Below are 13001 nucleotides of genomic sequence, written 5' to 3' on the forward strand. Positions count from 1 at the left end.
TCTCTTACAAAGCCGGGCAGCAGCAGGAAGCTGATTTCACCCAACTGTAGGCTAATGTAGGTGTTCTGAACATGCTTAAGGCAGACCAGGCTAAGCTATGACGTTCAGTAGGTTAGGTGCAATAAATGCATTCTCAACTTTCAATATTTTCAATTTATGATGTTACTGACAGGTAACCTCATATAAAGTCAAGGAGCATCTGCAGTTGTTTTTGGCTTTGCTTTTGTCTGCCATATGAAGGTGGAAGTCCTGTTTGCTCAAAGTTCTTCAAACTATTCCATCATTTACTTAAAGCCTACTATGAAATAGACACTATGCTAGGTGCCAAGAGTATTTAAAAAATTAATAGTTAATCTGGATGAAGAGAAAATTCTGTACACAAACTCAGAACTATAAAGGCAGGAAGAAAAAGTAGGCAAGGAGGGTCCCCAACCAGATCTATTAGCTATTCTCCTGCACTTTCCATTCTTTTCTGCCATCTTTTCACTGTCTCTTATTAATTACTAGCTAACACTCTCCAGACTTCCTTCTCAACCAGTCCTTCCTGGCCTCTGTCCATATTAAATTTTTTGGCTAGCCTGCCTCCTTAACTGCCTGGAGGAGCTTCTGTAGCCTGTCCCCATCCTCTTTCCTCTCATGTTGGTCCCATCTGCTTTCCCCCAGCATGTACAAACTGAAGATGCCACACAACTGAAAGATACTTACCCCCTGAAGCTGAACCAGAGTTCCCCAAATGATGTCCTACATTTTGCTGCTTTTGCTACAAGCACAGTAAATTTTCTGTACCTTGCCCATAAAAGATGCTTAGTAAATATCTCCTTACATCCACCAGTAACAGGCAAAAATTAGAAAAGTCTGGTGTAATAGAGATTTCTATTAAACTACCATTTTCCAAACTTATGTTCCACAGAACTCTAATTTTGTGGGTTTTAATAGGTATTAGGTGGGGGTAGGGATGCTTAAGGATTCTTTGGTCAAATACACATGGGAAACACCATGCTTTAGAAAGTCAAACAAGTTTCTTTAGGATTGCTATGGACCATCTAATATGCAAAAGTAAATCTCTTATAAGCGAGTATTAAGGAAATATCTTTTTTTTCTCAAGGAGTATGTTCCAGGCCTCAATTCATTATCTTTAATACGAACACTTACTTTATAGGATTACTATGAGGATTATAATACATGTAAAATACATGTTAAATTATTCATGTGAAAGTAATGTACCTTAAAATAACATTAATAGGCCCTGGCCGGTTGGCTCAGCGGTAGAGCGTCGGCCTGGCGTGCGGGGGACCCGGGTTCGATTCCCGGCCAGGGCACATAGGAGAAGCGCCCATTTGCTTCTCCAACCCCCCCCACCCTCCTTCCTTTCTGTCTCTCTCTTCCCCTCCCGCAGCCAAGGCTCCATTGGAGCAAAGATGGCCCGGGCGCTGGGGATGGCTCCTTGGCCTCTGCCCCAGGCGCTAGAGTGGCTCTGGTCATGGCAGAGCGACGCCCCGGAGGGGCAGAGCGTCGCCCCTGGTGGGCGTGCCGGGTGGATCCCGGTCGGGCGCACGCGGGAGTCTGTCTGACTGTCTCTCCCCGTTTCCAGCTTCAGAAAAATACAAAAAAATTAAAAAATAACATTAATACATGTAAGATGCTTACAACAATGCTAGGAACACAGTAAGTACTTAATACTGTAATTATCACTCCATTCTCTTATGCTGATATGTTACATGCAATATTCCCAGAAAAGTGAAATAAGAAAACTTTTACTGTGTGGTGATTTCTACTGTTACCACCAACTGGATGGAACACATCTCCCTTTGTCTGAAAGGTACTGCTTAAGGTTATAAATAATGTGTTCACAGGAATAATTGATATATATGATATAGTTATCAGTAAAAATTATAGCTCTTATAGAAAAAGAATAAAGTTAAAAGGGTCTCATATATTTTCTTCATTCCAGAAAGAAAAGGCCTTGAGTACTCTGAGTGGTGAGGGGGTCCAAATACTCAGCACAGGCTCTGGTACACAGTAAGCACTCAATAAAAATTTAGTGAAATATCTTGAGAAATCACTGGGTAAATGAACAGTACCTTGAATAACTCAATATTATTTCCAAATCACTATAAAACATCTGGGAAACCCACTCTATTTTATATTTTATTAGGTTCCCTCCATCTACTTTAGATGTTTGCTCTATATGGAACATGAATAGAATAGTGGTTGTCATACTTTAAGGTATGTTAGAGGCATTTAATTAAATTTAACCTTCCAGGTCTGTCACAATCTAAAAACTGCTTTAAAAAAAAAAAGGATAGCCCTGGCCGGTTGGCTCAGCGGTAGAGCGTCGGCCTAGCGTGCGGAGGACCCGGGTTCGATTCCCGGCCAGGGCACATAGGAGAAGCGCCCATTTGCTTCTCCACCCCTCCGCCGCGCCTTCCTCTCTGTCTCTCTCTTCCCCTCCCGCAGCCAGGGCTCCATTGGAGCAAAGATGGCCCGGGCGCTGGGGATGGCTCTGTGGCCTCTGCCTCAGGCGCTAGAGTGGCTCTGGTCGCAACATGGCGACACCCAGGAGGGTCGCAACATGGCGACGCCCAGGATGGGCAGAGCATCGCCCCCTGGTGGACAGAGCGTCGCCCCTGGTGGGCGTGCCGGGTGGATCCCGGTCGGGCGCATGCGGGAGTCTGTCTGACTGTCTCTCCCTGTTTCTAGCTTCAGAAAAATGCAAAAAAAAAAAAAAAAAAAAAAAAGGATAAAAAAGAATTATAAAGGTACTATGCATTACATACAGTGGTACTGTTTAAGTGACATCTATCTTAAAAAATATAATATCTACCTATAAATTTATAATTTACACAGGAATTTATAATTTATAACTTACACAGGAATCTATCTCTACCTATTCATCTGGGCTGGTTTTAGAACTCTACAAAATTTTCTAAGAACTGAGAAATAATCAGAAAAAAAATAAATTAAGCTGTAAGAACTAAATAGATATGTGGAAGGAAAAAAAGTGCATTTTATAAAATCAATAAGGATCTTCCAAACAATTTTTCTGGTAACAATGATCTCAAATATAGCCAATTTTAAAATACCAAGATTCTAAGCCTATGATCTCACAACAATATCATTGTCTCTATCATCCAGTTTCTTCCTTTTATGAGCACTTTTTCTCTTCTCTCTCCCTTCTCTCCCTCTTCTATACCTCCCTTCCCTCTCCCTCATCTTTCTCTATTTCTAACAAATAACCCAATAATCCTGACATTAAAAAACTCTAGGACAGAGGTTAGCAAATTCTGGCTAAGGGCCAAATATGGTTTGCTGCTTGTTTTGTATGCCAGATGGCTAAGACAGTTTTTTACTTTTTTTTTTAATTGAGAGTCGGAAAAGCAGAGACAGACTTCGCATGTGCCCCAATTGAGATCCATCTGGCAGGCCCCCTACCAACCAGGTGATGCTCTGCCCATCTGGAGCCATTGCTCCACTGCTCAGCAACCGAGCTATTTTAGTGCCTGAGATTAGGCCATGGAGCCATCCTCAGCACCTAGGGCCAACTTGCTCAAACCAATCGAGCATGGTTGTAGGAGCGGAAGACGGAGAGAGAAAACAGGAGGGAGAGGTGTGGAGAAGCAGATGGTCATTTCTTCTGTGTGTCCTGCTGGAAATCGAACCCAGGACTTCCGCACACCTGGCTGACACTCTACCATTGAGCCAACTGGCCAGGACTGGTTTTTTACATTTTTAAAGGATTGTAAAATAAAACAAGAAGAGCACGTGATGGAGACCGTATGCGCTTGCAAAGTCTAAAACATTTAATATCTGGCCCTGTCAAAATTTGCTGATTCTGTCCAGGATGATATTTATCATGGCTTATTCAATAATTGCTAGTTCATAGCAATGACAAGTTCATAGTAAATAATTAAATTTTACAGTGGTAGCTAAACTAGAACTCCATCATAACAATATTTTCTCTTTTTATACATAGCACTTAGTTCCCATTATGTTGTTTTCTTAGAATACTAGCATAGAACATTATGGAAGTTTAAATATTAAGCTCAGCCTGCCTGAACAACAGCACTTCAGTTATAATGCTAGTCTAAAGTGATGGTATAGCCTGGATACAGGAGCCTTCTCTCATGGGAATTTAGATCAACCAATAAATGAAGTAAGCTCCAACAACCATTTCTCATATTACACATTCCCCATTTTCACTTAGCTAAAAGAAATTCTCCCTTGATTTCTAGGTGAGATAGATATCTCAAAATCTGTAATATGTTTTCTTTTTATTTCTTTTCAAGTGAGAGGAGGGGAAATAGATCCTGCACGTGCCTAGACTTGGATCTATCCAGCAATTCCCATCTGAGGATGATGCTCAATTCAACTGAGCTTATTTTTAGTGCCTGAGACTGACACTGAGACCAGCTGAGCCATCCTCAGCGCCTGGGCCCATGCTGGAACAAATCAAGCCCCTGGCTGTGGGACACGAGGAGGGAGAGAAAAGGGGAATGAAGGGGAAGAGAAGCTGACGGTCACTTCTCTTGTGTGCCCTGACTGGGAATCAAACCCAGAACCTCAATTTGCCAGGCCAACGCTCTAGCCACTTAGCCAGCTGACCAGGGCTCTACTGTGCTTTCTAATTAAGTTTTCTTACAGTGTTCTCCCAAAGTATTCAAAATAAAACAAATTCAGTAACTTACTCCAGAGCAGGTCTCAGAACTCTGACTTTTAATGCTTCTAATATTCGATTCAACTCCACAAATGGTTCTTTCTGACTGGGGTCTACAGAAAGACCAGATTCCTGAAAATAATAGAACTTTTGTTAGCAGTAATCAGGATAGAGATATAGTGAGAGAATATTCTAAATAAAATATGCGACAAATCATTAAAGATATTTATTTTTAACATGGATTTCTATGGCAGACTGATGATTGAGCCCTAGTATCATTCTTTCTTCTTTTCCAAAGTAGCAGAACCCCTAAATTTTAGCTAGGCAGATAACCATATGGAACAAAGCTGTGTGTGACTGCAAGATGTAAGTCTAGCCAATGAAATATAAGCATGTACTCTATGCCCCTTCCTAGAATACCAAAAGGTATAAGTTAGAGTTTTCACTGGTATTCTGGACCATGAGGACAGGGGTCACCTTAGAAATAGGAGGGCTACAAAGAGCCTATATCCCTAAGAACTTCATGGTACACCGCTACTATAGTATATGCTATGGATGGCTTACCTCCTTTTTTTCTTTCCAGAGACAGAGAGAGAGTCAGAGAGAGGGATAGATAGGGACAGACAGACAGGAACGAAGAGAGATGAGAAGCATCAATCATTAGTTTTTCGTTGTGACACCTTAGTTGTTCATTGATTGCTTTCTCATATGTGCCTTGACCATGGGCCTTCAGCAGACCAAGTAACCCCTTGCTCGAGCCAGCAACCTTGGGTCCAAGCTGGTGAGCTTTGCTCAAACCAGATGAGCCCATGCTCAAGCTGGCGACCTCGGGTCTCGAACCTGGGTCCTCTGCATCCCAGTCCGATGCTGTATCCACTGCACCACCACCCGGTCAGGCATTACCTCCTGTTTTTATGCAAGAAAAATAAACTTGATTTTTGTGTAAGCCACTGGTATTTTGGGTCTTTGTTAGTTGTCAACTTAATCCTAAATTACATAATTTACTTTATAAACTTTATATGGACACACACAATTCCCAAAAGGGTCAGAGAAAGATCTGAGTTATAGCTTATCTGTTTAAAATAGAAAAGGCTTAGAGGTTTTGTTTACAGACTAGCTTTAATACTTAAGTCCTTAAGCACATGGTGGCTGAGGATGGAATATGAAGACACAAAAATTTGGGACTGAATCCTACCCTGTTCCTTTACTAAGAACCTGTATGGCCTTGGGAAAGTTACTGCTCTAGACTTCAGATTCTTCATTTGTAGATTGGTAGCAATAATTTCCACCTCCCAGGACTATAGGGAGAAATAAAGGCAGAGCTTGGCTGGTGGTAAACACACAATGCCTGGCAGCTGCCACCATTACAACTAAGTGATATTTGGTAAGCTGTTCTGAAATCCTTGTACTTGTCTAAGAGAAATAAAAGACAGATGATACTCACTTCAAGTAAATTTTAGCTTGAAATTCATGTGATAAAAAAAATTCTACAAGTTGGGCCAGAACAGAAAAACAAACACAAACCTCTCTGTCCTCTTCCATACTAACCTTCCCCATCAAAAGAAGATACCAAGAAAGTAGTGTCATTCAGACTCCTTCGTTGAGGAGTCGGGACAAATGTTTTGAGGCAGAAATAAAAAAATAATTCATTAAGAAGTTCTAGTATTATAATTTCACCAATTTTCTAGTATAATGAGGTCAAGTACTGATAATTAAAACATTAAAAATCTATCTATGGTTAGAAGAAGACTCAAATACTCCTTATTTCTTTTTCATCCTCTCCCAGGTGACACACTGTTACCTGGCAGAGCTCCTCGGCCACATCCAGCATTCCTTGGCGAAAGAAGTGCTCCACCATCACCTCATTGAGAAGTCTTTGGCTGTCTGCCTGCCAGCAACCATCTATTCCCACACTGCTTATGTCAGAATCAAAATTCTGAAAAAAAGAAAACAATTCACATGAACTGGTTAAGTTGCATCACTGTATATTATTTTTTACCCCACCAAAAAGAATGGTCTTCAATTCACTCTGAAATACCCCCAGCAAGAATCCAATTCAAATTCATCTGTAGCCTAAGACAAAAAGTAGTTTTTCCATTGCTTCTTTGTAAAACCTGTCATTCTCATTGATTATTGCTGGAAGAGTAAATGGGTGATCTTTTACAGGGCATTTTGCAAAAAATATATAAATTTAATAATAATTTCTGTGAATGAACTGATTTCTAGGTATTATACAATATCAATTATTTTCAGGGGTGTGCAGTAATACCTGTAAAAGCATGTTCAAGTAATACCTGTAAAAGCATGTTCTAAGAGGGGGAAAAAAAAAACAGCAAGAACCCATATGCTTAACACAGAATTAGTTAATAAGCCACGACACAGTCCAACAACTGCAATGTCACGGTGGGGGACAGAGGTGGGAGCATGGCCAGGTAGTTAAGGGAAGACTCCAGAGCCGGTCATGCGGGTTTGAATCCTGATTCTATCTCTTACTAGCAGTGAGCGTGGCCAAATTACACAAAGTCTTTGAGCCTCAGCTTCCTTTCCTTAAGTGGAAAAAATAATACTACCTCCCTATTATGGGCTGAACTGCACTCCCAGTATACCTCATTAAGTTCAAATGAGGTCTTTAGGGTGTGTCCTAATCCATTAGGATTGGTATCCTTAATGAAAAAAGCAAATCAGGACACAAACAAAGACAAAAGACCATTGTTGGGGACTGAAATAAAAACAGGGTGTTTTTATATCCAGGGGACAGGTGCTGGGCCTAACCACCCATCCCACCTGCCCAGTTAACAAAGAGCTATACCTGATTATTGCTTATCCCACCCATGTTCTCCAGAAGAGGCCGGAAGCTAGTTCTTTATTGGTGTAAAGTTAGATCTAAATGGTATGGTGGGGGTTGTCTTTGAGTTGTCTTGGAAACAACTGAATTGCTAATGGACCACGTTTTTCCCTGAATAAAGACAGATGAGCTTCTGGGGGCCGCCATTGCATCGGCTTAGGAGCAGTAGAAACTGTTTGCTGTGTGGTCCTCCTGAACCGATCTTTATGTATATATCTTTAATTCTCTATCATTTATTTAATTCCATACCTTTTCCCGTTCGAGGACCCTGTAACAGACTTGTCATGGCTGGACTACAACAGACCATATGCCATACTCCCCCTAAATTCCTATACTGAAGGCCTAACCACATACGACTATTTTTCTGGAAGGAGGTAATAAAGGTTAAATGAAGTCATAAATAAGGGTGGGGAAAAACACCAGAGCATGTGTTCATACTCTCTCTCTACCCCTCCCTCCCTCTCCACGCCCTCTCCACCATATGAGGATGCAGTGAGAAGGCAGTCATCAGCATGCCAGAAAGGATCTTGTTCATCCTCATAGGAAATGAATTCGCTAGGACCTTGATCTTGAACTTCTCAGTCTCCAGAATTGTGAGAAAATAAATTTTTATTGTTTAAACTACCCAGTCCATGGTATTGTATGGTGGCAACACAAGCTAAAGATACCATGTGAAGATGCAGGGAGAAGATGGCTACCTATAAGCCAAGGAGAGAGGCCCTAGAAGAAACCAACCCTGACACTCTGATATCAAATTTTCAGCTTCTAGAATTATGGGAAAATAAATGTTTGTTCAAGCCACCTAAGTCTGAGGTACTATTTTAGCAGCCCTAGAAAATTAATACACTCTATAATTTGTTAAGTAAAATGCTAGTTGCTTCTATATTATTATTCACAATTAAAAAGTGAGGTTCATGGGCCCTGGCCAGTTGGCTCAGGGGTAGAGCGTTGGCCTGGCGTGCAGGAGTCCCAGGTTCGATTCCCGGCCAGGGCACACAGGAGAAGTGCCCATCTGCTTCTCCATCCCTCCCCCTCTCCTTCCTCTCTGTCTCTCTCTTCCCCTCCCGCAGCCAAGGCTTCATTGGAGCAAAGTTGGCCAGGGCACTGAGGATGGCTCCGTGGCCTCTGCCTCAGGTGCTAGAATGGTTCTGGTTGCAACAGAGCAGCGCCCCAGATGGGCAGAGCATCGCCCCCTGGTGGGCATGCCAGGTGGATCCCGGTCGGGCGCATGCGGGAGTCTGTCTGACTGCCTCCCCATTTCAAACTTCAGAAAAATAAAAAAAATAAAAATTGTAAAAAGTGAGGCTCATTACTGCACACCTACTAACATGTTAAAATGTTCCTATACCTTAGGTGAAAAAAAAAGCAGCTTCTGCCTGACTAGGCAGTGGCACAGTGAATAGAACATTGGATAGGGCATCAGACTGGGATGCGCAAGACTCAGGTTCAAAACCCCCAAGGTTGCTGGCTTCAGTGCAGGCTCATCTGGTTTTGGCGTGGGGTTGCTGGCTTGAGCATGGGGTCACAAACATGAGCCCAAAGGTCACTGCCTTGAGCAAGGGGTTGCTTGCTCTGCTATAGCACCCCCGCCCCCATCAAGCACATATGAGAAAGCAAACAATGATTAAGCAATCAATGAACAACTAAGATGCCACAACGAAGAACTGATGCGTCTCATCTCTCTCCCTTCCTGTCTGTCTCTGTCCCTCTCTCTGATTCTCTCTGTCCATCAAAAAACAAAAAACAAAACACACAAAAACTACAACTACAAAATTATGACTCCATTAAAAAAATGCCTACAAATGTTTAGGGAAAAAATCTGAAAGAATGTACACTAAAGTATTAGCTGAAATTACCATTGGAGATTAAAATGCTCCACTAAAAGAACAAAATTCTTTTCATAATAAACTAACCCAGTTCTGGGTAAGATCAAGTAAGCACACTATACCCTGTCTCACCCACTGAATGCAGTTATAAAATCAAGACAGAATAGATGGAGCAGCCATTTGAGGACACTATAAAGTCAACAGTTACAAGTGGACTGACATAGAAAGCCATAAAACTGGTGTTGAGTTTACTACTTTTCTCTCTTCAACATTTCTCAGCCTGGGCGCAATGCAGCCAAAATTCTGAACTGGGAAGCCAGGAAGTGAACAGAGAGCTCCAGGAGAAGCCCTTTACTTCTAATATAAGGAACAGGAACGGGCTTTTCTAAGACTCAGAAAATAGGGAAAATTGCAGGCTTTCCCTCCTCCCTCCATTTTCTTTCACCTCTAGCCCAAGGCAGTCTGCAGGCATATTAGTTTTCTACTGCAACTTAAAACAAAACAATTTATTATCTCACAGCTGTACAGGTCAGAAATCCAACAGACTCAGATATTTCTCTGCTTTGGGCCCCACAAATAAAGATGTCAGTAATCTGGGTTGTTACCTGGAATCTGGGAAGAGTCCGATGCTAGGTTCACTGAGGCTGTTCTCATAACAGAACATTAAAAAATGTCCAGGATACATATTTCACCCCAAAACAGAATATACATTCTTTTGAAGTGCACATTGAAAATTTCCCAGTATAGATCACACATTAGGCCACAAAACAAGTCTCAATAAATTTAAGAAAATTGAAGTCACATCCAGAAATCATACCAAACATCTTCTCTGATTACAATGGTATAAACTAATAATCAATTACATGAAGGAAAATAAGAAACACAAACACATGGAGGATAAACAGTATGTTATTAAAAAAGTGGGTTAACAATATCAAGAAAGAAGTAAAAAATACCTTAAGATAAGTAAAAATGAAAATTATGACCCTTCCCAAAATTTATGGGACAGAACCAAATCATTTCTAAAAGGGAAATTCATAACAATACAGGCTTACCTTAAGAAACAAGAAAACTCTTAAATTAACATTCTAACCTTACACCTATAAGAACTAGAAAAAGAACAAAGCTCAAAGTATAAAAAAGGAAATAGGGATGACGTCAGAGTAATGGTGGGGTAGGAAGCGATACCAATAAATCTCCCCCAAAACTCAACAAGATCTTCAACCAGAAACAGAAAAACCTATCCTTGGAGACTCCAGATGTTTCGCAATACATACAAAGGTATGGTCGAGCGAAAAATTGGCTAAATATATAACGAAACCCCGAAGGAAATAGGGAGTAAGAAATGCTCCACCTTCCTCACTAACCTAAACAGGGCGGCTTTCTCTGGGAACTGTGAATATAGAAACTAAGGCGGGCAAAGGGAGAGAATAGATCCAGGCCGCGGCACAAACGGCCGAACCAGGCTGTGGCACGGAAATCCAAGCCAAGGAAAAACTGTTCCTGTGGCAACCCGGGCAATACAAGCTAACACTCGTGCCAAACCCAGACAAAGAAAGACAAGCGGGACAGCCATTTTACCTGATCTCCTGGTCGGCGTGCGCAGATAGTGGGCGAGAAATTTCTTCCAAAGCCCCGGGAGAGGGTGTCCGTGTTACCCCACAGAGAGACAGAGTCAAAGGTCTTTGTGTGGGCCGAAAGCAGAATCTCTAGGCAGCCCCAGCGCCCTGGGAAAGCCGCGCACAGGAGGGAGCGAGAACTAATTCCAAAGTTGGAACTTTTCCGTGCTGGTAGGGGATTCAATCAGAGGGAAACGCGGTGGGTCTGATATTCTGGTCTGCAGGCACGGATAGCGAGAGATTCCTCCGAGTTCCTCGGCAGTGCACACCCGTGTTACCGCACAGAGGGGCAGAGTCAGGGGCCTTTGTGTGGGCCAAGGCGGAATCTCGGGCCGCCCCAGCACCTTGCAAAAGCCGCGCACGGGGATGGAGCAAGAACCAATTCCAACGCTGGAACTTCTCCAAGCGGTTGGGGGTTTCACTCAGAGCGTGAGACTGCTGGCCGGATATCCTGGTTTGCGCGCACAGATAGTGAGCGAGAGTTTCCTCCAAGCGCCCCGGAAGTGGGCGCCCGCCTGTGTTACTGGACAGAGTGGCAGAGCCAGAGGTCTTTGAGTGGGCGGAAACCCCCCCTGATTATGCTAGCAGCTCTGACTGACTGAGCCTTACCCAGAGCCCCGTGCTGAGTGGAAATAGAGTGGGGAGTTGCCAGCTCTTTGAACCTCGTAAAATCCAGGCAGAGGCACCAGCAACCCCATAGCTGGATTCTAAGGCTACTAATTGAGGAAGGAAAGACTAGGAGAAAGGCTCCAGGAACACGGACTCTCTCACTGTCGGAACCTATAAATGCTAATGAGCCTTGACTGCCAACGAGACTAAAGCACAATACATGACATTGCCATAGAGACTTATCAACTGCAAACCTCTACCTGAGCGTGCCAAAGGGGCAGAACCCGGGGTACAGAGTCACCGACCAGGAAGAGGGAGAGAAAAGAAAAAGCAAGAAGATAACCTCTCAAAATCAAGAATAATCTGCAGACTTTATAACCTATCCCATTTTATTATATTTGTTCATTTGTTTCTCTTATCTTCATTCTTGATATTTTTTTCCTCCTCCAATTTGGCTGATTAACTCTCTGCCGGTCTTACTCTCTCCTCTCCTTGAATTACACTACCCATAAGTGTTACATCTCCCATTATCTTTTCTTTCCTCTTCCTTTCTCTCTATGAGGCTTGCACTCCAAAACCCTTAACTCTCTCTCTCTCTCTCCTCTTTTTTCTTTTTTCTTCTTTTAGTCGTTCCCTCTTTTTTTCTTTCTCTCTCTTTCATTTCTCCCTCTATATTAGTTTCTTCCTTTCTCCTTTACATCTCCTCTCATTCAAACCTCAATAACAAACAAATTATCTTATCTGGGACTCAAACTTATGTTTGTGGCATTTTGGGGCGTTTTTACTTCACCTTTTTAACTCACTAGCAGTGCTCCCATCCCTGGCTCTCCATTTTATCAAGCTCTTGTTCCACTAAATACAATAGTAATTTTTTAATTTGTCCCCCCATTTTCCTGTTTCCCTCTTACTCCTCTCATCATAACGCTTAGTCAACCAACACCTAAAAGCAAATCATTTTATTCTTGACCCAAACTTTTTCCTTATTTGCTTTTTGTGGGTCCATACGCCCTTCATTTTTCTTTTCTTTTTTTTGGCCTCTTTATTACTTTTCCCCAATTCAGGCCCTCCATTACAGGCATTGTTTGTTTTAATTCACAGTTCACCACAAGATTTTCTCAAGAAAGAGGAAAGAGGAGAGGAGAGGAAAAAAGGAGGGGGGGAATAATTTCCTTTTTTTAAAATTTTAATTTTATTTTATTTTTTTTTATTTCATTATTAATTTTTTTAAAAAACCAACTCTTTTTGATTTTTTATTTTTTTAACTTTTTATTCTTTATTAAATCTCATTAATACTATCAACAAAACCACCCTCAGATGTCATTAAGGAAGAGAAAATCGAATATCATGGATACAAAAGAAAAGGAGATAACACAGATAGATGAGAAAAAAATCTATGGAGAAAAAATTTAATATATTGGAAACCTTGGAGTTAAATGACAGAGAATTCA

General features: G+C 41.8%; 1 protein-coding gene across 3 annotated transcripts in view; it reads right to left on the bottom strand.

Moving 5' to 3' along the window:
* RMND5A (required for meiotic nuclear division 5 homolog A) overlaps window positions 1–13001 on the bottom strand; it is a 120539-nt gene that overhangs the window by 44158 nt on the left and 63380 nt on the right. For all 3 annotated transcript variants that reach the window (XM_066267650.1, XM_066267649.1, XM_066267651.1), the window contains exons 3-4: window positions 6456–6590; window positions 4686–4786 (exon numbers count right to left, since the gene is read on the bottom strand). In XM_066267650.1, the coding sequence (XP_066123747.1) occupies window positions 4686–4786; window positions 6456–6590 (236 nt within the window). The remainder of the gene's footprint in view (window positions 1–4685; window positions 4787–6455; window positions 6591–13001) is intronic.

The sequence above is a fragment of the Saccopteryx bilineata genome, chromosome 3 (genome assembly GCF_036850765.1).
Source record: "Saccopteryx bilineata isolate mSacBil1 chromosome 3, mSacBil1_pri_phased_curated, whole genome shotgun sequence".
Taxonomy (NCBI): domain Eukaryota; kingdom Metazoa; phylum Chordata; class Mammalia; order Chiroptera; family Emballonuridae; genus Saccopteryx; species Saccopteryx bilineata.